The 27029-nt window shown below is 36.0% G+C and overlaps 1 protein-coding gene and 1 long non-coding RNA gene across 3 annotated transcripts in view; one reads left to right on the plus strand and one right to left on the minus strand.

Annotated features, from left to right (window-relative positions):
• Positions 1–27029, minus strand: part of LOC309649794 — a 213070-nt gene that overhangs the window by 59374 nt on the left and 126667 nt on the right. The gene's annotated exons all lie outside the window — the stretch shown is intronic.
• Positions 1–27029, plus strand: part of USP32 (ubiquitin specific peptidase 32) — a 194360-nt gene that overhangs the window by 53354 nt on the left and 113977 nt on the right. For both annotated transcript variants that reach the window (XM_082439890.1, XM_082439891.1), the window contains exon 2: positions 10546–10673. In XM_082439890.1, the coding sequence (XP_082296016.1) occupies positions 10546–10673 (128 nt within the window). The remainder of the gene's footprint in view (positions 1–10545; positions 10674–27029) is intronic.

A 27029-nucleotide genomic window follows, 5' to 3' on the forward strand; every position in this document is an offset into this window, starting at 1 on the left:
TGTCCATTGCCTTGCTAAGTTGTATTTCATTATACAAGTCAAGCTGACTATGAGAAAAGAGAAAATATTCATTTAAACTTTCAGGAAGGAAGGCTCTCAATGGTCTTAGAACCTCATATCAGGAAGTAAAGCTAACCTAATTTTTTTGCCTTGGAATATATTTGCCCTCCCTCCCTTCCTTCCTTCCCCCCGCCACCCTTCTTTCTACAGATTTTAGATACCGAAGTTCTTTGTGAAGAAATAGATCACAGTCTTCTCTCCCCGCCTCCCCTTTTTTTCTCTAAGGCTAGGTTACTCCTAATTTCTGAAATGGTGCCCTTAGATGTAGTACAGATGGGATTTTGATCTCTCCCAATGGGGTTGAAAGTTTAAATCTTCACTTTAGCTCTCTTTGGCTAGAGGTAATGGTTTAGTATTCCTGAAGGAGAGTTGTATGGTTGACTATTTTAGGGCCAACTTCTTTGGTAACACTTTTGACGGAAGTACCATTTTCTTTAGTACTTACGTATCTAACTTGTGTTACAGAGATTTGTAAATATTTAGAAGAGTAGTATAAGATGTGAAATTCTTCAGATGCCTATGGAGAAAAGAAAACCCAGTACAGATGTAATACTTAGTATTCGTGTTTATGGCAGATTATATTTTCAAAAGATAGCTATGACAAATATCTCCCATCCCACAAGCTGGTTACAGTGTGACTTTGACACACTGGAATCTGTGGTTGCTCCTCTTGAACCTGGGCAGGTTTATGACTGCAGCAGAAGTGACAGTCTTGTTATTTCAGCTTTTAAAATTTGGGATACCAGTGGAATGTATGTTGATTTCCTATGCCTCTTTGTATAATATTTTCTCTCTAATCTTTCTGTTTTCACTTTAACTTTCTTGTTTTATTTGCCTTCTTTTCCTCAATCTTGTTCTCTTTCTGTTTCCTGCATCATTTCTTTCTTTGGCCAGGGAGCGAATGATGGGCATTTTGGTAGACATTTTTCCATAATACTGGAGATCTCAAACCGAGGCCGAGTGGCCCTTCTTCCTTCTTCTCTGTTATCAGACAATGAAATAAAATGAGGAGGGATGGATTTGTATGAGGGCTGATGTATGTCTCTCTGGCTTTCTTTTTCAAATTGTAAACTTTTTCAGTGTGGAATATGTTGTGTCTATATGAACACTGAGCACTTAATAGAAGTCTTAGATTTAGTTTTTCATTAGCTTCTAGATTTGCATTCCTAATTTAAAAAATTTACACCTTATTATATACTTCTTTCACACTCTCACCAGAATAACTCCTGAAAAAGTAAAAACTCATTAGCATATTTATCACCCTAGATATTCCTTCCACTTCTCTTCCCATACTTTTCTGTTTTGCAGTCCCCACACTTTACATTCCAGCCTCAAAAACTGTCCTCTAAACATTCCTAACATCTTCTGACTTCTGTGTCATTGCTCACTCCCTTCCTGATACTTGACATGTTCTTCCTGTCTCCCTGTCTTGTACTCATTCTTAACTTTCTAGTATGGGAACTGCCCCCCTTTTATGAAACTTTCCTAGATTCCTCCCTTGTAATCTTTTCTTCTGTACTTCCATATCACTTGTTTATACCCTTTAGGCTATTTATTACAGTCTACTTTGTGTTATTGGTATGTTACTTATGTATTCATTTATTTAGCAAACATTTGAATCCCTGGGTCCTACTTCCAGAGATTTCAATTTATTGGTTTGGGATGGAGCCTGGGCATCAGAATTCTTTAAATGCTCCTCAGTTGATGCCAGGATTAAGAACTAATAGAATAAAGATATAACACAGTGCCCATCTGGCCTGTGATAAGCACTCAAATATTTGTTGACAGATTTTAAGCTTTTAAATCCAAGGACCATAGTTTATTTTTGTATCCCCCATAGCACCCAACACACTATTGCCTACTATTGTATACAGGTTTTCCCTATTATCCAAAAGTAGAGCATTCCTGTGAAACCTTTTGTAAGCTGAAATGGCATAAAGCAGAGAGGCAGTCACCTTAGGACACATCTTGCTAACAATGTACAAAATAAACTGAGATAAAACATAAATGCTCACAGACATAGTTCAGAGCTATGGCAGCTTGATGCTGAGATGCTAGTGTAGTTCCCAGGGAAGGAGCTTGGCAATGCCACTCTTGCTGCTTGGGGTGCGTGATGCCTCTATAATAGCTCTCTGCAAGACAAATGCTAAAAGCTATTTTCGCCTTTTTTTGTAAAAGCAGAAATCCTCTTTAGATTTCTTTTGATTAGCGAAAACAGGTGCTAACGTAGGTTTCTCATGAAAGTGAAGAGGCATAAAGTGAACTTTTGAAAAGCGAGGGATACCTGTATATAATTAGGTGAAATACATAGTTCTTTTCAGTTTTCATGATATTTCATGTAGTTGCAGGGGCCATTCAGAATATGCTTGGATTACTATGTAACTAGAAACTGCTAGACAACCGTAAAATGTTTTTTCTGCTTTTTTTCTTTTTTTTTTTTTTGGCTGTGCCTGTGGGGCAAGTGGGATCCTAGTTCCCCAACCAGGGATTGAACCTGCGCCCCCTGCATTGGAAACACGGAGTCTTAACCACTGGCTCTACAGGGAAGTCCCTGTTTTTTCTGCTCTTGTTTGTATTTTTAAAATAAATTTTAAAACACCCTCTAGAGAAGTCTTGGATTTACTGAACTCTAAACTAGTCTTGTGTTTGATCTGTGGGTTAAATATAAAATATGAGCTCCATTCTTTAATCTGATACAACGTAGTCTTCATAAAATGTGACTTTAGTTCAAGTATGATTAGGAGCCTTTATAGATAAATATAATAAATATAGCAATGAATGTACCCATGCTTCAAGTAAATATAATATTTAGCCCAACCTATAGCCAGTGCATGCAGCAGAATTATCAGATTGAACCTTTGACCTATTCAGACCATATGGCTCCTGACTTACTTCTTTTATGTGATGTTGATAGCAAAATTTGTTTTACAAAGGGAGGTTTTATTTTGTTCATAATTTTTTGGAATGTTAATAACCTTTTAATTAAAAGTGCTTATGAATACTCATACTTATGTGACTAACCTGGCTTTGAGTAAGACAGCACTCATGGTCAAATCTAATACAGTTGGCCCTCTGTATCCACAGGTTCCTCATCTGTGGATTCAACCAAGTGTGGATCGAAAATATTTGGGGGGAAAAATTCCAGAAAGTTCCAAAAAACAAAACTTCAATTTGCCACTCCTGCTACACACAGACAACTATTTATATAGCATTTACATTGTATTTACAACAATTTATTGATACTTAGCATTTACACTGTATTAGGTATTATAAGGAATATAGAGATGATTTAAAGTATAGAGGAGGACTTTTGTAGGTTACATGCAAATACTACACCATTTTCTATAAGGGACTTTGATCGTCTGTGGATTTTGGTATCGGGGTTGGGGTGGGGTGGGTTTGCTGGTCCTGGAACCAATGCCCCGAAGGTACTAAGTGTTGACTTGGGTAGTTCTTTACAATTAATGACAATACTTTCTGTATGCTTGTCTGTCAAACCTACAGAAATTGCCTTCCTCTTCTTGATATTTCCCTTCCTCTTCTGCTTGCTCTCTTTTCCTTCCCTCCCCTTTGTTCCAGTGTTAGGCAGCAGCTGGATCTGCTGGGATGGTAACATTAGTCTATAGGTAAGGAGGAAAAAGGATAGGGGAAGAAAAATTTGTTGTTGTTTGTTGGACTTTTACCTCCTTTCTCCAGTCCTCATTTTCACAACTTTCCTCCAGAGTTAGGAGTAGAAAGTAAACAGGGGCTGCTCTCATTACTGCTAGAAATCTCCTCCTCCCCACGGACTGTCATTATTGGGCATCCATTATTTTTCTGTCTTTGTTATATATATATATATATATATATATATATATATATATATATATATATATATATATATATATATGTAAGTGACCGTGTTGGATTCGAACATATATATATTTTGTTTGTGCCCTTAACCATTTGGCCAGAGGTTGCCAAACTTGGCAGCTGGTGGGTCATATTTAGACTGCATGTTGATTAATTTTTTTTTAAATATTAGCTGCTAACACTTTTAATGTGGAGAGATTTCACAAAAAATTTGTATTACTGGTTTCCTCATTGCCACACTGCAGCACAGGCCTGGAACTTAGTAGCAGCTTCATGCTGTAGGAGGAATATGTGCTCTCTGGGGTTCCACAGACCCCACCTGGCCCTCTTCATCATTTATATTACCCTCCTGCTCCCTGTAGGTATTTCCGTTTTTGAGGTTTGCATCATCAGTCTGTACTACCACCAGTAATTCCTTTTATGCTTGAACTTGTGTTCCAGAGCAGAGGAGCTACAGAATATTTTTATTCATACAGCTTTTCTTCCCAATGTGAGGTCTGACAATAGTCAAGTGTAAGGGAGATGCCTTATGTTTCTGGCCTTTTGAGTTGGAATTACACATATATTTTCATTTATTTGGACAATATTTATTGATAGTGATGGTAAAGGATCAGATGAAATGTGGTTCAGGAATAGAGAGTATTAAAGAAGCACAGGTTTCTTGTCAGCGCCCACGGCCCTGAATATGTAGTCCTTCAGCGAGACATAGACTGCCTGGAGTGAATTCAGTGTCCTCGCCTTAGCTCACCACAGTACACTGTTGCCTTTCACCCTGCTCCGAAAGCCAAGTGATGAGAAAGGGTGGGAAAGTCTTGGATGAGAAGGTGTCCAGGAGGCACAAATTCATGGCTACAATTAACTCAAATCAGCCATGTTAGTCACAGTTATATCAACTGATATAACCTGTAAATCTTACTTAGTTCGGAAGACTACCATTTTCTCTTAAAAACTGGTGATTAGGTTGTTTATGCTGATAAGTTGCTATATTAGGTTTATTATAGATCAAATAGGTCTTGAGAATGTCATGCTATAGATGATCAAATGTAAAAAGAATTCACAAGGAGATCTTTATAGAAAGTGTATATGCAAATAATCACTAGATGCACCTAGCTATCTGTTTTGCTCTAACTTGTGCTTAGTAATGTAGTTTTAGAGCACTCTTCCCCCTTTTTAGATGTTCTTCCTCTGTGCACAACTATGTCTTTTATGTTTACTATATTGTCATTGTTTATTCATGAGTCTGTCTCTTAGCTGTGAGTTCCTTGAAAGCAGAGTTGGAGGTCTTAATAATTTTGTGTTCCTCATGGCCTAGCACAGTGTTTGGGCATATGATCAGTGAGGGCACAGTAGCCTTTAATTAATTAATGATTTGTTGATTGATTGATTGCATTTCAGGAGCGTCTTACTGGAAGGATTCTGTTTCTGTGGTGAGGACCATAATCTTTGTTTTATCTCTTTCAGTATTTGCCCTTTCTGTGTAATTGCTTTTACTTTTGTGCTATAATCATTACGTGATTATCAAGTACTTTCTTTTTCTTACCATATCTTGGTATTTGATTGTGAGTTGCTAATTCTCACTAATGGAATATTTTGAAAACTGAGATGTCTTGAAATCACCAAGGCTTTTTGTTGGATGAGATTTGTGTTAAATTCTCTTGAAAATCTGTTTTGATATGAGAAAAGAAAACTTTCTCCCTTGGTTCTTTGCCTTGGGTGTTCCCTTGTCTTTCATCACGCTTACTTCCTGTTTGAGGAAGGATTTGAGTTCTGTTTCTGTAGTTTTCAATAAGATTCTGGTTAGTTTCTTGACTCTTATGACAGTGTTATAGGTGGACTTGAAGTATTTCTACAGTTCCTTAGATTAAGAAAAACCTAAAGTAAAACCAGCCCTTGAGATTTATTTTTTGAAGGTGAAATACCTCTTTAAGCTATTCCCATTGTGGTCAAATATATTAGTTTACTGTCCAAATGTATTAGTTTACTGTCATGCTTTCCTTTTTTATTCTGGAGTCCTTCATTTCTAATCTAGTCTTGTTCTCTAGGATTATGCATAGCTGTCCTGCTGGGATATCATATCATAATCATCCTGGAAATTCCCTTTACCTCTCTCATGCTACAGTCAGTGTTTCCTGGATCCCTTTTCTTTCCTTTGTTTACCCCCTTATTTTGTTGTAGGACATTCTCCTGTAGCTTTCTGGAAAAGGTACAGGAGAGATTGTTTGTACTTTTTCCTTGTTATATTTTTATAGAACCCTATTCCTATTTGGATGTAATTTTCTTTTTCTCCTTTTCTGAGAATATTTGGAGGTTTTCATATTTTTTTCTTCTTTCTTCATTATTTCTGTTCACCCCTCCCCCTTCCTCTATTTGTTTGTTTTGGTACCTTTCTTTTTGGAATCTTCTTAATTAATTAATCTTAATTTTTGGTGTTCCTTGGCAGTTCATTCATTTTTTTCAGTCTACTCTATTGATATATAATTTACATACAATAAAATGCACAGATTTTAAGTATTCAGTTTAGTAAGTTTTGACAATCATATTCACTTTTGTAGCCACCACCCCGATCAAATATATAAGACATTTCCATCACCTCAGAAGAGTTCCCTCCTATCTCTTTGCAGTGTCTGTTCCCTACAGTTCCAGCCACATACTCCCCACTTCACCACCTGTCAACCACTGTCTTTGACATCACAGCTAGTTTTGCCTCTTTAAATCTTTTATATAATGCAGTCATATGGTATATGTTCTTTTGTGTCTGGCTTATTTTGCTCAGCATAGTTTTTGAGATCCACTTATGTTGGTGCATGAATAAGTGGTTTCTTCATTTTTATTGCAGAATACTATTCCATTGTATGGATATACCACATTTATTTATTCATCTGTTCAAGGATCAAGGGGTTGTTGTTTCTAGTGTTTTTGCTATTGTTAATAAAGCTCCTTTATATGTTTCTGTACAGTATTTTCTTGGGTAAATAGCAAGGATTGGAATTATTGGGTCATAAGGTAAGTATATGCTTAACTTTATAATAACTGCCAAACTGCCTTTTTATTTTAAAGAGTGATGCATTAAAAGATTGACTGGAAGACTTACATGTTTGAGTATATCACTTGTTGACTTGTGGATTTTCCTTTTGGGAACCCAGCCATTTCTAAAGGGGGAATGGAGACATTCCCCTCACCCCATGTCAGTAACAGTAGGTCTTTGTTCTAGAATCATTTACTTTCTTCAGAGAAGAATCCTCATTGATTCTGCCCAGGTGATATATATGTGAGAATAGGGCAAGGGAGGGCAGCTGGATGCAAATGCTCACTTAATCTTCACCTTTTTTCATACCTCATTGTCCTTCCTATAGCTCTCAGCTAAATTAGGTGTTTCCATGTATGGAGCCTTTCTGTGTTAGTGTCTCCAGAGAATGTATCTCTGGTTTTTGATATATATCTACATCTAAAAGTGATGTGCGGGGGGTGGGGGGTAGATGGTAGATTGGTGCGTGACTGTGTTGTGCTGCAAGGGACCTGAGAGTCTAAGCACTCCTCATATAACTTTCAACCAATTTCTCTTCAATCCCACCTTTTACCCTCACCCCTTTTTTTTTGTGGTAATTGGTACAATGAATTCGAGTCTTTTTTGGGTGCTCTAGACAGAGTAAGTTAGTTCACTTTCTTGTTCACATTTCTCAACTGCTGGTGCTTAGGTTTCAATTTTATTTTATCTGCTCAGGTCAGTCACTCCTCCAGACACTAATGTTCCCCAGAAAAAATTGACTGCCTCTTAGATCCTCAGTTCTTTTTTCTCCTATTCTCTTTGTCCTTGTGAGTTTATGTCCTTTTTTATTCTTGCTGTAATTTTAGTGAAGTCTTTGGAGAGAGAGGAGATAGAAAAACCACACATGTTCAGTTTTCTATTTTTTCCAGAAATTGCTTTTTCTTTCTAAAACTAAAATAACTGCATTAATATTATGTTTTCCTACCCTAAAATTTTACTAGGCTTGATTCTCTTTTGTTTTCCATCTTGCCTGAATCTTTATTTTTAAAGTTTTCAAAGTTTCACTTGTACAATGAACGCTTTTATGTATTCCTTATCTACAGACGAACTAATTGTTAGATTGTTTATTTTGAATAAAAATACTATTTATTTTCAGTAAATATGGATCTCTGGCAGTATTTTAGTGTCTGATAGTTTCTTTTGTGCATATACAATAACTTATTCAATCTGTCTTCTGCTGATGGACATTGTTTGCTTTTACAAATGCTTTAAAAAGCTTATATGTACATTTTCTCCTGTTATAAGGGAATAAATTCATTCGTCATCTGGTTGCTATTTTTTTAACATATTACCAAACAGTCCTTCAAATATCTGTAACCAACAGTGTATGAGATTATCATTTTATATCACAATGATTGATTTTTCTTGTCTCCTCCACTAGACTATGAGCATCCTAATTTGTTAGTAAAACCATTAATGAAAATTAGGCATATTGAAGAAATAGGTATTCTGGTAGCTGAAGTAATTTCTTCTTTTTTATTGTAATTTATAAAATGAGCTTTGTTCTGTTTCTCACTTTTGCATTCTAAAAAGGAAAAAAATTAGTAACTTGGGGCTATTAATATTATGAATTCATTTTTTAATGAATTAAGCATCTAGTATTCATACTTTTCTCTAGCTACTTATTCAAGTATTAGTTCTTATTGTTTTATCATTGCCCTACAGGTTGTTGAACTCATGAACTTTCCCTCCCTACCACAGACTTTCATTGAATGATAATCTGTGTGCCAGGGCAGTCTTTAGTCTTTATCTTGCTGGCCCTTTCTGCCTTACTTGAGACTGTAGACCAGCCCTTTTTCTTGTCCTTTGGAGACTACACTCTTGTTTTTCCTGTTCTAACTATTCCTTGTTGATCTTGTTTGAGTATTTTTTCTTTCTCCACAGGTACTGTAAGCTTTGGTTTCTCCCAGTTTTGTCTCTGTCTCATTTGTGCTCTTCATTCATGGCTTTAATTGCCACCTATAGGTTGATGACTCTCATCAAACCTCTCCTAAGCTTTACACTCATAATTGTAAAAACCCAATGGATCTCCCCAAGGTTCCTCATTTTCAGTATGTCCTTATCAGAATTTATCATTTTTTTCTTCCTCACTATTTTTTTAAAAATATTTTTAAAATTTATTTATTTGGCTCTGCTGGGTGTTAGTTGCAGCACGCAGGATCTTTGTTGCTGTGTGCGGGATCTTCATTGCGGCATGCAGAATCTTTAGTTGTGGCATGCAAACCCTTAGTTGCGGCATGTGGGCTCTAATCTAGTTCCCTGACTAGGGATTGAACCTGGGCCCCCTGCATTGGGAGTGCGGAGTCTTAGCCACTGGACCACCAGGGAAGTCCCCACTTCCTCACTTACTCTTTTTCGTACATTTCCTTTCTACATGCTAATACCATCCTTCAAGTTTCCCAGGATAGAATTCTGAGTGTTATTCTAGATTGCTTCTACTTTTAGTCAAGCTTCAGATTCTACTGACTTTTCCTTCTAAATATTTCCCAGATTTAGCTCCTCCTTTTCTTCTCTTAGTAGCAGTCTATCTTTTGCTTCCACATTTGTTCCATTCTCTATAGAACTGGTAAACTATCTGAATTTTATCTGACTGTGTCCTGTTTCCTGTCTGCCTGGAGTTTGTATCTGAATTGTGTCTGACGGAGTCCCTTCCTTATTATGACAGAACCGAATTTCTCTGAATTGGTCAATGACTGCTTTAGGTTTATCACTTATTACTCCCTGCCTTATTCATTTTGTTCTAGTAACATACAATTCTCCATACTCTCTATACATCATGCTCTATGCATTATACTTTGAAACAAACTATTATGTCTGCCTGGCATGCCCTTGTCCATTTTGCCTGGGTTAGCCTTTAAAAGTTTAAGTAATCATCCTCTCTGTCCAGAAGTCTTGTCTTTCTTCTCTAGCATGGGATAAAGGTACCAATTCTGTTACCTCCATAGTGACGATTGTACTGACCACATAATACTAAAGAGTATTTATTTTTCTGTCCTTGTAGACAGAGATTGTTCTATTCAGTGGAAAAAAGCTTCAATGCCTAAAATAAAGTAATGACTCAGTAATTTTTTTTTGAGAGTGGGTGTCTAAAAATTATAGTTTATTAGAATCATCTATTTATAGGTTACTTTCTTTGTAGATGATGACATGGTCTAAGGTAAACTTAGGGGGTGTCTTCTGCATGGATAGATACATGCTCAAAGAGTAGAAATAATATAATTTTTATCCCAGAGGCAATGAGTGCATTGCTGCTAAAAACATATTAATGCCAGCGTCTAAGGCCATTTAGCTTACTTGCTAATTCGAAGTACTTGTTACCTCTTCCTTACCCCTGCCTAAAATTTGTATGCATAATTTAATTTTCTGTCATTTGAAAATAGTGGGTCAGGAATTTGCATATTTATTTTCTAGATTAGATTTGAAAATATTAGAATTATGAAAAATATCTTTGGGTTTATTTGACTTATTTGGAAAGAGAAATAATATTTGCCAATTTTTATTAGGAATTGGGTTGAAAAAATGTAAAGATTTTGAGAGATGACTTTTCTCCTCTAGTTTCTTACCCATCTTCTCTTTCTGAATTGCAGTTACAGATGTAGAGCTGAAACGACTGAAAGATGCCTTCAAGAGGACCTGTGGACTCTCATATTACATGGGCCAGCACTGCTTCATCAGAGAAGTGCTTGGGGATGGAGTGCCTCCAAAAGTTGCTGAGGTAATCTTTATGTTCTAGGTTTTCCTTTGAGTTAGTTACCACCAGCCTGAATTCTTGAGGGTTCTCCTGGTCTTGACAGATTTAATCTTCCCTATAGTTATTTTTCTTGCTGAGTAGGTTAACAGATCTTGTTTTAGATGTCAATATGGCTGTGTTCTTAGAGGCCAAATGGGAGTACTGCAGAGCTGCAATTCTGCTTCTGTGTACTTCTGAGCTTTAATAGCCACTGATTATTATCATGGGACCATTTATATCACTAGCTTCTTATTCTTATAAACTTCATCACTCTGACATATAATTTTTATGTTGGGAGTATTTTTATAAATTTTGAATTTAAAACCTTTCCATATAGTAAAACCTAATTAAATTAATTCTGTAAAATTAAATGTTGTACATGAAATACTAGCTTATTGGAATTTGTAAAGGCTTATTTAAATTCTACTAAAAATTTTAGGTAGAGATAAAATGAGCTAAGTTGATATAAATATCCCCTTTCTAACATTAAGTTCACTATTTTATAGGTATATACACAGATATGTCATTCGAAAGGTGAAATGAGAATAAAATTAATAAAACAGTGAAAATTGTAATAAGAATTTTAAGCTTGGTGTATTTCATAAAACCTTAATTCACCATTCCTAATTAGTGACAGTTGATATTTCTAACCTGTGCTGTGTGCTTTTGAATCTCATGGTTTACATAATATAGAAATTACATTTATTGCTTTTTTGTGTGTTTTAATCTTTTTTTTTTTTTTTTTGGTAGGGATATATGTTGCATTAATTCTGTTACATGTATTCTTGTGTAAAATTATGTACTTTCTTGCTCTGTCATTATTTTGGATTTATGACAGGATTAGTTTTTTTCCTGATATTATTTATTGGGTTCTCTTTTTCAGTATGAATTCATCTTTCTATTTTCTTTTAATTTATTTGTCTTAAGTGCTAGTATAATATAAAAATTTGGAATTCAGAATTTTTCATTTTAGGATATAACTAGCAATTTAATGAGATAATATAAGTTGCCCATTAGAGGAAGGGATTTAAACTGAATCCATAGTATTTAAAACAAGATGCTTCCAAATTCAAATGTATACTAACTTGAGCCTTTCTTTCCCTCAGCTTCTTCCTTAAAGTCAAAACTGTCAGTCTCTGTAAATTCATGGTGCTGGGAAAACTTAGGTCACAATATCTGATTTATCTCTTTGGATCATGTATAAAGATTTACATGTGTACATCTACATACCTATAAACAGATGTCCATTCAGGTCCTTGTCCATTTTTTAATTGGGTTGTCTTTTTATGCTTGAGATGTAAGAGTTCTTTATATATTCTAGGTCCCAGTCCCTTATAAGATACATGATTTGCAAATATATTGTCCCATCACTCTCTTGATGGTGTTCTTTGAAACACAAAACTTTAGGATTTGATAAAGTCCAGTTTACCTGTTTTTCCTTTTATCACTTGTGTTTCTGGTGTTATGTCTAGGAAACCATTGCCTAACCCAACGTCACAAAGATTTACTCTTCTGTTTCCCTCTAAGGATTTTAGCCCTTACCTTTAGGTCTCATCCATCTTGTGCTAATTTTTGTGTATGGTGTGATGAGTCCAACTTCATTCTTTTGGAAATAGTTCTTTAGTCGTCCTGTTACCGAGTCCAAGCTCCTACTGCTTGCCACATGACAGGTCAATAAATTGAGAGACGCGTTGTGGGGGCAAGGAATAACGACTTTATTCCGAAAACCAGCAGACCAAGAAGATGGTGGACTAGTGTCCCAAAGAACCATCTTCCCTGAGTTAGAATTCAGGCTTCTTTTATACTAAAAGGGGAGAGGGTGTGGCTGGTTGTTGCAGACTTCTTGGTGCCTTTGTTCTTGCAGCTGTCCACGGAGGTCTGATCACAATGTTCCTAGACCTCCTGCAAGACAAATGTTATTCTCTGTTCTGTAACTTTTTATCTTATATGAATGAAAAAGTGTTATACCTTTAAAAAGTCAGAGCCTTGAGAATGGGCTATCTTGTATATTTCAGGCTATAGGCAACATTCTTTTACAAAAGGTGCAAAGCCTGCATGACTGAGCACAGGCAACAGAAAGCAAAGGTTAGAGCTAAAGGAATAGATTCAATATGGAGTCAGGTTTATTCTTCTCTGTTATAGTCCGAGCAACTGTTTGTTGAAAAGATTATTCTTTCCCATTGAATCGTCTTATCACTGTTGTTGAAAATCAACTGATCATAAGCATAAGGTTTTACTTCTGGATTCTCAATTCTATTCCATTGCTTTCTGTGTCTATCCTTGCATCAGTATCATATTGTCTTGATTACTCTAGGTTTATAGTAAGTGTTGAAATCAGAAAGTGTCATTTCCCCATCTTTCTAATTTTTCAAGTTGTTGCGTCTATTCTGGGTCCCTTGCATTTACATATGAATTTTTGTATCAGTTTTTCAATTTCTGCAAAAGAAGCAGCTGAGATTTTGATAGGGGTTGCATTGAATCAGTAGATTGATTTGGGGAGTATTGCCATTTTAACAATATTTAAGTCTTCTGACTCACAAAATTAGAATGCCTTTCCATTGATTTAGATTTTTAATTTCTTTCAGCAATGTTTTATAGTTTTCAGTGTACAAGTCAAATGTCCATCAATAGAACAAAATGTGGTATATCTAATCTATAGAATGGAATATTGTTAATAAAAAAGGAATGAAGTTTTCTGATACATGCATGGATGAACCTGCAAAACATTCTAAGTCAAATACAAAACACCATGTATTTTTTTATTCTATTTGTGTGAAATGGCCAAAATAGCCAAATCTATGGAGACAGGAAATAGATTAGTGGCACTTTGTTAAAATTTTAGCTGATTTTTTTCTTACTCGCTTGCATGGTAGCTGCCTCTTCCTGCTGTTGTTTTGGAGGAATCTATCTTTCTTGAAATGTCAGATACAGGTTGCCCTGTTAACTCAGCTCTCCGATATGCTCGAGAAATGTAATATGATAGTTAAATGACTTTTTCTTGTTTTTAGGTTAGGAGTGACACTCAGGCTTTCTACATCTAAGGTGGAAGTGGAACTCCCTGGAGCGTCATTTTTATGTGAATATTTCATAAATTTCATTTCACCCAAAATTATTTCAAGAGTCTCTGTCCTTTGGACTATCTTTTAAGAATCACCACTGGCTAGAATAATTAAAGTATTGAATAATTGTTTTACAAGAATGATCTTAATTTTAAATTGTAAAATCCATAATGATAGTTTCAAATTTCAGTTTCATTGTAGTTAACACTTTTTTGTGTGTAAACTCTAGCACAGTATTAAACACAAATAGAAATTTTATAAATGCTTTTAGTGATGATGGTGAACTTCATTTATCCTATTATTTATGGACCTAGGTTTATTTTAAGTGAGGAAGAGTACTATTAGCATGTGAATATTGATTAGCACATATAACACTGTGTAAGTTTTAAAGTACTATAAGGAACTAAGTACTTCTGTCTTTAATCTCTGGTATTTTCTCATGAAAGGATGTCTTTATAGTGTCTCATACGACAATCTCAAAGGATGAGTGAACCCCATTAAGCTCAGTTCTGGAACAGTTCCAGCATTTATATAAAATGAGCTTGTAGCTTATTTCAGGCATCTCTCCAAGACAGGCAGGTTAGTAGATAGACTTCAACTTTTCTGTGTATTTGGGAAAGGGAGAGAATTTATGAGTATGTTTCATCTTGCAGAGTACAAAGTTATTTGCTAAAGAGGAAATAGTACATTTTAAGTAAAATGGAAGTATATATCTGGGCAGATAGTTTTGAAGTTTGAATTTAGATATAGTGGGTAGGCAGACTCATAGAATGGAGGATCTGTATTCTGTAGTTGCAGCAAAATCTTGTTAAATGATGGGGTTTCTAAACAAAGTGATTAGTTGCAAAGCTAAGGAAGTAATCATTCCACTGTATATGGCTCTTCTGCGATCTTTCCTAAAATCCTTCTAAGAGTTTCCTATGATAAATTCCAAGACAGGCTATTTTGGATAAGGAAAAATAACTCAAAGCAGTTTAAAATTTTTAGAATCAAAGCATTGATTTCATTTGACTCATTATTTTCTAGGATAGATTAGTGTACTTAATATTTTGATGTAATTCTGATCTTGCTTATAATAATAACTATGTGTTATTTGAACAAAATAGTAAATGAATGGAATTTGAGGGAATTAAGAAAACAAGGTCAAAACAAGGTGAATGGAAAACTGTGTTCTACTTGAAATTGGACTTCTCTGAACCAAGGCCACTAACTCTTAATTATTCAGTGTTTTTTCTTTAGTGTGTCACCCATCTCCCAACCCCTATTCCCCCAAAGAAATCTAATGACAAAACATTTCCATGTAGTATTAATTTGTAATCATTTCCTCTTGTTTTCACATTCACTTAAAACTGGTTTTCACCATTTACAAAATATGCGATGCAAGTGAATTGATAGTTGCTACTCCTTAACTATTTCTTTTAACTGGAAACTCTTAAATCTCTATCCCAGGATTGATTTCAATTCTGGATGGCTGTCTAGGATAAAAATTCCACTCCACCTTCCTCCATAAAGCTGTCTCTGACAATTTTAGCCCACACTGTTTTTCTCCCATCCTTAAACTCTTAACAGGCATTAAAGCCTGCCTCTGTACTATGTAGTACAATGTTTTTATTAGATAATGACTAATTGTTCATTTAAATCTTGTCTCAACTAAGTTATGATTCTTGACAGGCAGACATTATGACTTTTAAAAAATTGGCCCCAGAGTGTTGTGCATATAATATAAACTCAGTGAGTATTTTGATTTTTTTGTTTTGTTTTGTTTGTAAGTAATTGTATATTCTGCAAAACCCTATTGTAAGAATGACCAGGACAATGACCAGGAAACCATACTCCTAAAGTCATTTAGCTTTACTAGCTTTGCAGTCTTTGAACATTTAACCTTTTCCAAATTAGAGGAAAATGCACATTTTAAGCAAAAGCAATCATAGAGCCTGGAGTGTTTTTAGACATAGTGGTCAACATGTGAAAACAAGCAGCTGATTAGTAGGATATTTTTCCATTAGTGTTGGTAAATTTATGCTGAGGTATTCATAATGCATTTAGATGCCCCTTGGGACTAGGGACATGCATTTATTGAGTTGGCCAAAAAGTTTGTTGCGGTTTTTCAGTAAGATGTTATGGAAAAACCCGAACGAACTTTTTGGCCAATCCAATACTAGACAGTCTATGTTTAGGGGGCCTATCTGACCGTAGAATAATGATTTGTGATTGTGTTTTTGTTTTGATGTTAGTTGATCAGTATTATTGATTACAGCCCTTTATGTTGGATTTACTAGCATCATGGATAACGACTTTCTTGACAACTCTAGCCATTGTCAGCTCCTGATGCTGTTGATCATTGACTATTATAATATACTAAAATAATATGTTCATATCAACCAGAGAAAAGCAGCTAATGTTTTCATGTTACATTAAATCCTAGTCTTGACATTATGGCTAACAGTAGAACGCTAAGCAGGATACTAGTGTAAAATCTTTCTCTGGAACTAGAATCTGTGAAATATCCACTAGTCTTTATCTTAACTGCATCACTTTCGTTCAGTGTAATATTCATGCTAGTTCTTAAATTGCATTGTTGTTGTTGCTTTTTTTGTATTTCTCTTTGTAAGACCAGACAAAAAAGATTCCAGGAGCTCTCTTAGATGAAGATAATAACAGAATATATCACTCCCTTCTTGTAAAATTACATATGGACTTTTTAAAAAAATATGCATTATTGTCTTGATGGTTCTTAACTGCCAAGTTTTATCCTAGAGCAATATTTAAACAGTTTCATAAGCTACTGAAAAACAAAGTTTATAGTAGAAGAGCTGACATGTCATTAAGCATAATGGGACTAGGGAATTCCTTGTATAAAACATTACATCAAATACATTACATAAATTATAAGTGTTCTAAGTGGTATGCCAGATGTCAAAGAAGTTACTCACTTATATTGGTACTAAAAAATACTCTTATAGAAAATAACTTATGCATAATCACTTATTTTGAATCCTTGGTGTATTAAGTGAGCCACTGACGTGACTAGTGTAGTAGATGATAAAAATAATTGACATCCTTTTCAAGTCGGTCTTGATAAGACACTTCTATCCAATAGCATATTACTTAATTGGTATTATAAGGTAAAATAAGGTTGATTTAATTTATAATCGAGAGTGTTAAAAACCTCTGCCTAAATTTAGCTGATAAAATTCAGCTGAGTTTGACTACAGAAGTTGGAAATTTTATATAAAAAGAATTCTAAATGGTGGGAAAAGCAACTAACATTTTCTAAACTTGGGTGAATGTAAAAGAAAGGCATATTCATTCTTACCCTTTTCTCCCTTTCTGCATGCCCATGGAATAAATATAGCTGTATTTTATTGAGCACCTACCTAATAAATTTCTTTTCTTTTTAAAATTTATTTATTTTTGGCTGTGTTGGGTCTTTGTTGCTGTGCGTGGGCTTTCTCTAGTTGCGGAGAGCGGAGGCTACTCTTCCTTGCGGTGCATGGACTTCTTATTGCGGTGGCTTCTCTTGTTGCGGAGCACAGGCTCTAGGCACGCGGGCTTCAGTAGTTGTGGTGCGTGGGCTCAGTAATTGTGGCTCGCGGGCTCTAGAGTGCAGGCTCAGTAGTTGTGGAGCACGGGCTTTGTTGCTCGGCGGCATTTGGGATCTTACTGGACCAGGAATCGAACCCGTGACTCCTGCATTGGCAGGCGGATTCTTAACCACTGTGCCACCAGGGAAGTCCCTAATAAATTTCTATTTGTAGCAGAAATGGAATGATTTTTATGTTTGCCTTGCATATGGTAGTTATTATCTTTTAAGACTATCATCTTTGAGTAATATGAGTTATTATATTCAATACTTAGATTAAAATATAGGGAGAAGAGTTGTGAAATACAGTTGAACTTTCTGTATTTCCATAATTTTGTCATTAAGTGATAAATATGAGAATCCTTCCTTAATGTACTTCTAAATGTAATTTCTTTTTTTAAAAATAATTTTATTCATTTATTTTTGGCTACGTTGGGTCTTTGTTGCCACACATGGGCTTTCTCTAGTTGCGGCGAGTGGGGGCTACTCTTCGTTGCAGTGCACAGGCTTCTCATTGTGGTGGCTTCTCTTGTTGCAGAGCAAGGGCTCTAGGTGTGTGGGCTTCAGTAGTTGCGGCATGCGGGCTCTAGGGCGTGCAGGCTTCAGTAGTTGTGGCTCACGGGCTCTATAGCGCAGGCTCAGTAGTTGTGGCGCACAGGCTTAGTTGCCCCGCGGCATGTGGGATCTTAGTTCCCCAACCAGGAATCAAATCCGTGTCCCCTGCGTTGAGGGCGGATTCTTAACCACTGAACCACCAGGGAAGTCCCCATCCTAAATTTTTTAAACTGAAATTTTTATTAAGATAAATACAGATTCACATGCAGTTAATAAGGAAGAAAACAGAGATCCTTTTTATATTTTGCCAGTTTCTTCTTGAAGATAACATTTTACAAATGCATAAAATCACAATCAGGATATTGTCACTGATGTTATCCACTGATCTTATTTCACTTTCCCCAGTTTTACTGTGTGTGTGTGTGTAAAATTCTGTACAATTTTATAACTGTGTGGATGTATGTATCTACCACCACAGTCAAGATACTAAATAGTTGGTAAAGTCACCAAAGCTTGATAGTTTGATGAGCTTTGAGTTTTCTGGCGTTATAGGTCTTCTGTTGGTAGAAGTCACAGAATGGAACCCAGGTGCAATACGGTTTGCCACTGTCCATTTATCAGTCTTCTTCCAGCAAAGTTCCTTGGGTTTCTGGTTCCGATTGAGTCGACTGAGTTTGGTTTGGGGCACTTCTCATGATACCCCTTAGTTCCTGAGAATTGGAGTCCCTCATTCAAGAATGTTTGAGGATCATTTTGTTTGTCCAAGAGAGCCCTGAAAAAGGATCAGCAGCTTAATTTTACTGGTATTTTGAAAGCTATGTATTGAAGTTTTTTGGACTGAAAAATAGTCCCCATTACTGATTTTCATTTTTTTTTTTTTTCCTCATTAAGGTCGGGAATATTTTTTCAGTAACCCCTGGGAACCACTTTAAGCCCTCACCAGCCTATTTATTTGAAGGATAATAGTATGTTTATTTCATATCCTTGAGCTCCCAAGAGATACTACCTGAACTTATCATTAGTCTGTTTCTCTGTTAGGTCATTTGAGAGCATCATGCTATAATGGCCAAGGTTGTTAATTTTATCCTTCTGTGGGTAATTTCAACTGAACCCAAAATTGGCAATATCATAGTTATATATAATAACATGGTTTGCAAATGTTACAGGAGGTATAAATAAAAGTAATTTGTTTATTTGAAACCAAACCTTTCCCTCAGAGATACTGTATGACTGTGAGAGACTTTGGTTGTTGTTTATTAATATTATATGCTAGTTACTTTATTAGCTGCTTTGCAAATATGTTGTTTAGTACTTTGAACAACCACATTATGCTGTTAATGGGCGTGGTGACTTTGAATACTTGGTAAAGATTGTGTTTGCCTAGTGAATTCACAAATTTTTATCTATTTATTTAAGTTATATGACATTTGTCATGATGCAGGTACTAATGTTACTACCATTTTTTTAAATAAAGATAAGTACTTTTAAAAAAAGTTAATTAATTAATTTTTAGCTGTGTTGGGTCTTTGTTGCTACACGCAGGCTTCCTCTAGCTGCGGCGAGCGGGGGCTACTCTTCCTTGAGGTGCGCAGACTTCTCATTGCGGTGGCTTCTTTCGTTGCAGAGCACGGGCTCTAAGTGCACAGGCTTCTGTAGTTGTGGCGCATGGGCTTCAGTAGTTGTGGCTTGCGGGCTCTAGAGCGCAGGCTCAGTAGTTGTGGTGCACGGGTTTAGTTGTTCTGCAGCATGTGGGATCTTCCCGGACCAGGGCTCGAACCCGTGTCCCCTGCATTGGCAGGTGGATTCTTTTTTTTTTTTTTTTTAACATCTTTATTAGAGTATAATTGCTTTACAATGGTGTGTCAGTTTCTGCTTTATAACAAAGTGAATCAGTTATACATATACATATGTGCCCATATCTCTTCGCTCTTGCATCTCCCTCCCTTCCACCCTCCCTATCCCACCCCTCTAGGTGGTCACAGAGCATTGAGCTGATCTCCCTGTGCTATGCAGCTGCTTCCCACTAGCTATCTATTTTACGTTCAGTAGTATATATATGTCCATGCCACTCTGTCACTTTGTCCCAGCTTACCCTTCCCCCTCCTCGTATCCTCAAGTCCGTTCTCTAGTAGGTCTGCGTCTTTATTCCCATCTTGCCCCTAGGTTCTTCTGACCATTTCCTTTTTTTTTTTTTTTTTAGATTCCATATATATGTGTTAGCATATGGTATTTGTTTTTCTCTTTCTGACTTACTTCACTCTGTATGATAGCCTCTAGGTCCAGCCACCTCACTACAAATAACTCAGTTTCGTTCCTTTTTATGGCTGAGTAATATTCCATTGTATATATGTGCCACATCTTCTTTATCCATTCGTCTGTTGATGGACACTTAGGTTGCTTCCATGTCCTGGCTATTGTAAGTAGAGCTGCAATGAACATTTTGGTACATGACTCTTTCTGAATTATGGTTTTCTCAGGGTATATGCCCAGTAGTGGGATTGCTGGGTCGTATGGTAGTTCTATTTTCAGTTTTTTAAGGAACCTCCATACTGTTCTCCATAGTGGCTGTATCAATTTACATTCCCACCAACAGTGCAAGAGGGTTCCCTTTTCTCCACACCCTCTCCAGCATTTATTGTTTGTAGATTTTTTGATGATGGCCATTCTGACCGGTGTGAGATGATATCTCATTGTAGTTTTGATTTGCATTTCTCTAATGATTAGTGATGTTGAGCATTCTTTCATGTGTTTGTTGGCAATCTGTATATGTTCTTTGGAGAAATGTCTATTTAGGTCTTCTGCCCATTTTTGGATTGGGTTGTTTTTTTTTTTTGATATTGAGCTGTATGAGTTGCTTGTATGTTTTGGAGATTAATCCTTTGTCAGTTGCTTCATTTGCAAATATTTTCTCCCATTCTGAGGGTTGTCTTTTCATCTTGTTTATGGTTTCCTTTGCTGTGCAAAAGCTTTTAAGTTTCATTAGGTCCCATTTGTTTATTTTTGTTTTTATTTCCATTTCTCTAGGAGGTGGGTCAAAAAGGATCTTGCTGTGATTTATGTCATAGAGTGTTCTGCCTATGTTTTCCTCTAAGAGTTTGATGGTGTCTGGACTTACATTTAGGTCTTTAATCCATTTTGAGTTTATTTTTGTGTATGGTGTTAGGGAGTGTTGTAATTTCATTCTTTTACATGTAGCTGTCCAGTTTTCCCAGCACCACTTATTGAAGAGGTTGTCTTTTCTCCACTGTATAGTCTTGCCTCCTCTATCAAAGATAAGGTGACCATATGTGCGTGGGTTTATCTCTGGGCTTTCTATCCTGTTCCGTTGATCTATATTTCTGTTTTAGTGCCAGTACCATACTGTCTTGATTACTGTAGCTTTGTAGTATAGTCTGAAGTCCGGGAGCCTGATTCCTCCAGCTCCGTTTTCTTTCTCAAGATTGCTTTAGCTATTGGGGGTCTTTTGTGTTTCCATACAAATTGTGAAATTTTTTGTTCTAGTTTTGTGAAAAATGCCAGTGGTAGTTTGATAGGGATTGCATTGAATCTGTAGATTGCTTTGGGTAGTAGAGTCATTTTCACAATGTTGATTCTTCCAATCCAGGAACATGGTATATCTCTCCATCTATTTGTATCATCTTTAATTTCTTTCATCAGTGTCTTATAATTTTCTGCATACAGGTCTTTTGTCTCCTTAGGTAGGTTTATTCCTAGATATTTTATTCTTTTTGTTGCAATGGTAAATGGGAGTGTTTCCTTAATTTCACTTTCAGATTTTTCATCATTAGTGTATAGGAATGCAAGAGATTTCTGTGCATTAATTTTGTATCCTGCTACTTTACCAAATTCGTTGATTAGCTCTAGTAGTTTTCTGGTAGCATCTTTAGGATTCTCTATGTATAGTATTATGTCATCTGCAAACAGTGACAGCTTTACTTCTTCTTTTCCAATTTGGATTCCTTTTATTTCTTTTTCTTCTCTGATTGCTGTGGCTAAAACTTCCAAAACTATGTTGAAGAATAATGGTGAGAGTGGACAACCTTGTCTTGTTCCTGATCTTAGTGGAAATGGTTTCAGTTTTTCACCATTGAGGACGATGTTGGCTGTGAGTTTGTCATATATGGCCTTTGTTATGTTGAGGAAAGTTCCCTCTATGCCTACTTTCTGGAGGGTTTTTATCATAAATGGGTGTTGAATTTTGTCGAAAGCTTTTTCTGCATCTATTGAGAAGATCATATGTTTTTTTCTCCTTAAGTTTGTTAATATGGTGTATCACATTGATTGATTTGAGTATATTGAACAATCCCTGCATTCCTGAGATAAACCCCACTTGATCATACTGTATGATCCTTTTAATGTGCTGTTGGATTCTGTTTGCTGGTATTTTGTGGAGGATTTTTGCATCTATGTTCATCAGTGATATTGGCCTGTAGTTTTCTTTCTTTGTGACATCTTTGACTGGTTTTGGTATCAGAGTGATGGTGGCCTCATAGAATGAGTTTGGGCGTGTTCCTCCCTCTGCTATATTTTGGAAGAGTTTGAGAAGGACAGGTGTTAGGTCCTCTCTAAATGTTTGATAGAATTCGTGGCAGGAGGATTCTTAATGACTGCGCCACCAGGGAAGCCCCCTGTTCCTACCATTTTATGAATGAGAAAAAGATACTGAATCTTAAGGATGTTAGGTTACTTGCTCAAGTATTAAAGCTAATGAGCAGATCCAGGATTCAAGTCCAGGTATCCAAATCCTTATTAGCTACTGTTCTGAGTTGCCCCCCGTGGATGATGATAATAACTAAAATTTATAGAGTTATTTACCATGCACCTGGCTTAGGGTAAATATTTTATGTAAGTTGTCTCATTTAATTTTCAGCACACCATGTGAATGTTGCTATTATTAATAGCACCATGGAGGTGCTATTATTATTAATACCATTTTTTAGACTAGCAAATTGAAGTTATATAATTTATTCAAGACCATACAGCTCCTAATTAGAAGAGCTAGGATTTGACCCCGGGTCTTTTTGGTTCCAGAGTTGTTAACAATTATGTTTCACTGAAAACTCAGGTGCAGTTGCAAGCTCATACATTTATTTGTCATGTTGATTCTTTTACTTTTATATAAGATGCACAGCACTGTGTTATTTGGTCTACTGAAAATCTGTCTTGTCTGGTGACTATGGCTTCATTTTTTACCTGATTTAGATCTCTGTCAGTATGATATGGCTTTTGAGGACAATTAGGAAATACATGTCTTTTTTTCTTTCTTATTCTCTTTCTGTACTTTTAAACAAATGATACATTCTCATGGTTCAAAATTTTAAAAAGAACAGACCGTGAAAAAATCTCCTTTCCACCCAGTCCACTAGGCATCTAATTTCCCTCCCAGAAGGAAGGACCTTTCCTACCATTTTTTTTCTTTTTTAGATTTTTTTCTTCTTTTTTTTTTATTTTCTGGCTGTGCCGCTTGACTTGTGAGATCTTAGCTCCCCAACCAGGGATCAAACCCAGGCCGCTGGCAGTGGAAGCACAGAGTCCTAACCACTGGACCTCCAGGGAATTCCCTCCTACTAGTTTTTGATGTATCCTATTAAAGATGTATCTTAAAGGTATGAATTGGGATATGTACTCTATTTTTTAAAAATTGCCATCACAGCAGTTTCTTTAGATTTCTAAAACACTTTGTTATCCTGGAGTTTACAGAATGTAACTCCTGGGCTTTTTTTTTTTTTTTTTTGGTAAGAACATTTAAGTTCTCTTAACAAATTTGAATTAGTGGCATATAATATAGTGTTATCAACTATAGTCACCATGTTGTGCATTAGATCCTCAGATCTCCTTATTCATCTTACAGCTGAGAAGTTTGTGCCTTTTTTTCAACCTGTCCCTGTTTCCCCCAGGCCTTGGCAGCTACTTTTCTACTCAGTTTCTAAGAGTTTGACCTTTTTTTTTTTTTTTTTTAAAGAGATTCCACATATAAGTGATACCATGCATAATTTTTATTTCTCTTTCTGGCTTATTTCTTATAGCACAATGCCCTCAAGGTTTATCCATGTTGCTGCAAATGGCAGGATTTTCTTTTTTCTCATGGCTAAATAATACTCCATTGTATATGTTTACCACATCTTTACTCATTCATCCATTGATGAATACTTAAGTTGTTTCCATATCTTGGCTATTGTGAATAATATATGTTGCATTGGAAATGGGAGTACATGTATGTCTTCAACATCCTGTTTTCATTTCCTTTGGATATATTCCCAGAAGTGGAGTTGCTGGATCATATGGTAATTCTATTTTTAGTGTTTTGGGGAACCTCCATACTGTTTTCCATAATGGCTGCACCAATGTACATTCCTACCAACAGTGCACCAGTGTTGCCTTTTCTCCATATCCTCACCAAGACTTTATTTTTTTCTTCCAATTTAATTGAGATATAAGTTGACATACAGCATTGAAGTTTAAGGTGTACAGCATAATGATTTGATTTACATATTTCTTGAAATGTTATCACAGTAAGTTTCATTAACATCTGTCATTGTATATAGATATAAAAAAGAAAAAAAATTTTTTACTTGTGATAAGAACTCTTTTGATTTACTCTCTTAACAACTTTCATATATGTCATACAACAGTGTCTCTTGTCTTTTTGATGATAGCCATTCTAACAGGTGTGAGGTAGTACCTCCTTGTGATTTTGATTTTGATTTTCCTGATGATTAGTGATGTTGAGCACCTTTTCATGTACCTGTTGATCATTTGTATGTCTTTGGGAAAATGTCTGTATTCAGTTCCTCTGTCCTTTTAAAAACCAGGTTGTTTGATTTTTTTTTCTTTGCTATTGAGTTGTATGAGTTCTTTATGTATTTTGGATATTAACCCCTTATATATAATCTACAAATTTTTTTTCCCATTGTATAGGTTGCTTTTTCATTTTGTTGTTGATTTCCTTTGCTGTGCAGAAGCTTTGTAGCTCGATGTAGTCCTACTTTTTTGTCTTTGTTGCCTAGAATGAATGTGTGTTTGGGTTTGTGTGGTGTTTCTCAAATTTGCCTGATGATAAGATATACCAGAATGCTATTTATTTGTTAACTGTGTATTTTTGGCTACTGAGAGAAATAGGAAGATAAAAATATCTTGGCACAAAGATCTCCATTCTTTAAAATGGCATTTTAGAGCCCACATACTCTTTTTTTCTTAAACATGTTACATTTTATTTTATTTTATTATTTTATTTATTTATTTTTTTGGCTGCGTCAAGTCTTAGTTGTGGCACTCGGGATCTTCGTTGCAGCACGTGAGATCTTTTGTTGCAGCATGTGGGCTTCTCTCTAGTTTTGGCATGTGGGCTCCAGAGCATGTGGGCTCAGTAGTTGTGGCACGTGGGCTCTGTAGTTTGGGGCACACAGACTCTCCATTTGAAGTGCACGGGCTCAGTAGTTGTGGCGTGCGGGCCTAGCAGCCCTGTGGCATGTGGGATCCTAGTTCCCTGACCAGGGATCGAACCGCGTTCTGCGCTTGGAAGGCAGACTCTCAACCACTGGAGCGCCAGGGAAGTCCCCAGAACCAACATATTCTTAAATGTAGCTACAAGGCAGCATCTGCATATGACAGCACCTTGCTGGTATTCTCTTAGTTTCACTGTTGACTTCCCTCCAGGTTTATTATTACCAGTAGCCAGTGTATATATGTGCAGAAAGAGTGCTCTATGCTCATTACTACTTTTTTTTTAAATTTATTTTATTGACATATAGTTGCTTTACTATGTTGTATTAGTTTCTGGTGTGCAGCAAAGTGATTCAGTTATGCATATAGATAATAGTTTCATGCTCATTACTTCTTGACTTGAACTGGATTCATGAGAATAAGACATGAACAAAGGATAGCCAAACATGTTATTACCCTGCTTGATCGATCCATCTTTAGAGGAATGGTGGTCTCGGTTCTGGGAATGTGATTTTGGGTAGATGTATTATCAAGGACATTTCTGGCATGTAGGGACTTGATAATGTGCACTGCCCCTACTCCAGTTGCCCATTCTTTCTTTAGTTTACTTTTGTCTGCTTAAAAATACCAGCAATGGGGACTGCATGGGACCAGGAAAGAGAGGAGAGATGGACTGAGACATTCATATTGTCTTTTTATTTCCTTTTTATCACATAGTGTACACGTTTCCCTGGAAATAATATTTGTAAATAATGACTGCATTCCTGTACTAGCCCCTAAGCTTATTTAGTTCATAATACAGATGAATACATTCATAGTTGTATACTTTTAAAGTCTTCTTTAAATTATTGTTAATTACTCAGTATTTTAACCACATTATAATTTAGGTAGAATTCATGGGGTTAGCCAGGGAAATCTGATCATTATGAGAGAAAATGCATTCTGTATTCAAACAGTTCTTTCCACAAGGTATAGTTTGTGAGTGGGGAATGATTTCCTTGTTTCTTAGTAACTAATCTGCTTGTGAGTTATTTTAAGGGCTGCTTTTGGGTTAGGGTTTTGTTTGATTTTGCTAGTCAATCTTTGAATTTTCTAGGTAATTCCATGACATCAGAGATTTGGACTGGATGAGTGAGGTAGGTCAGGCCTCAAATAAGTCCCTTTCTTTGCTGGATCCTACTGAGCTGAGAGAGCAAATAGTGTTTGTGTTAAAATATATATAACAAAATTTGCTGTTTTAACTATTTTCAAGTATACATTTAAGTGGCATTAATTACATTCACAGTGTTATGGAACTATCACTACTATCTTTATCTAAAATGTCTTCATCACCCCAAACAGAAATTCTGTGCTTATTAAGCGATAATAACGCCACCTACCCCCCCGCCACTTCAGCCACTTTCTGTCTCTATGAATTTGCCTATTCTAAATATTTCATATATGTGAAATCATACAATATTTGTCTTTTTGTGTGTGGCTTATTTCCTTTGCATAATGTTTTCAAGATTCATCCATGTTGTAGTATGTGTTACAACTTCATTTCTTTTTACGGCTGAATAATATCCCATTGTAACTAATAACTTAAAAGTGGTCAGTTTTATCTCAAGCATCCTTCTCTGTAACATTTCTCTTACATTGTTGAAGTTTCTGTGTCTTGCTGAGTGTTGGATGTTGTAAATTGATGTGGCAAATCACCATGAA

The sequence above is a fragment of the Balaenoptera physalus genome (genome assembly GCF_965194825.1).
Source record: "Balaenoptera physalus genome assembly, chromosome: 20".
In the NCBI taxonomy this organism is placed as follows: Eukaryota; Metazoa; Chordata; class Mammalia; order Artiodactyla; family Balaenopteridae; genus Balaenoptera; species Balaenoptera physalus.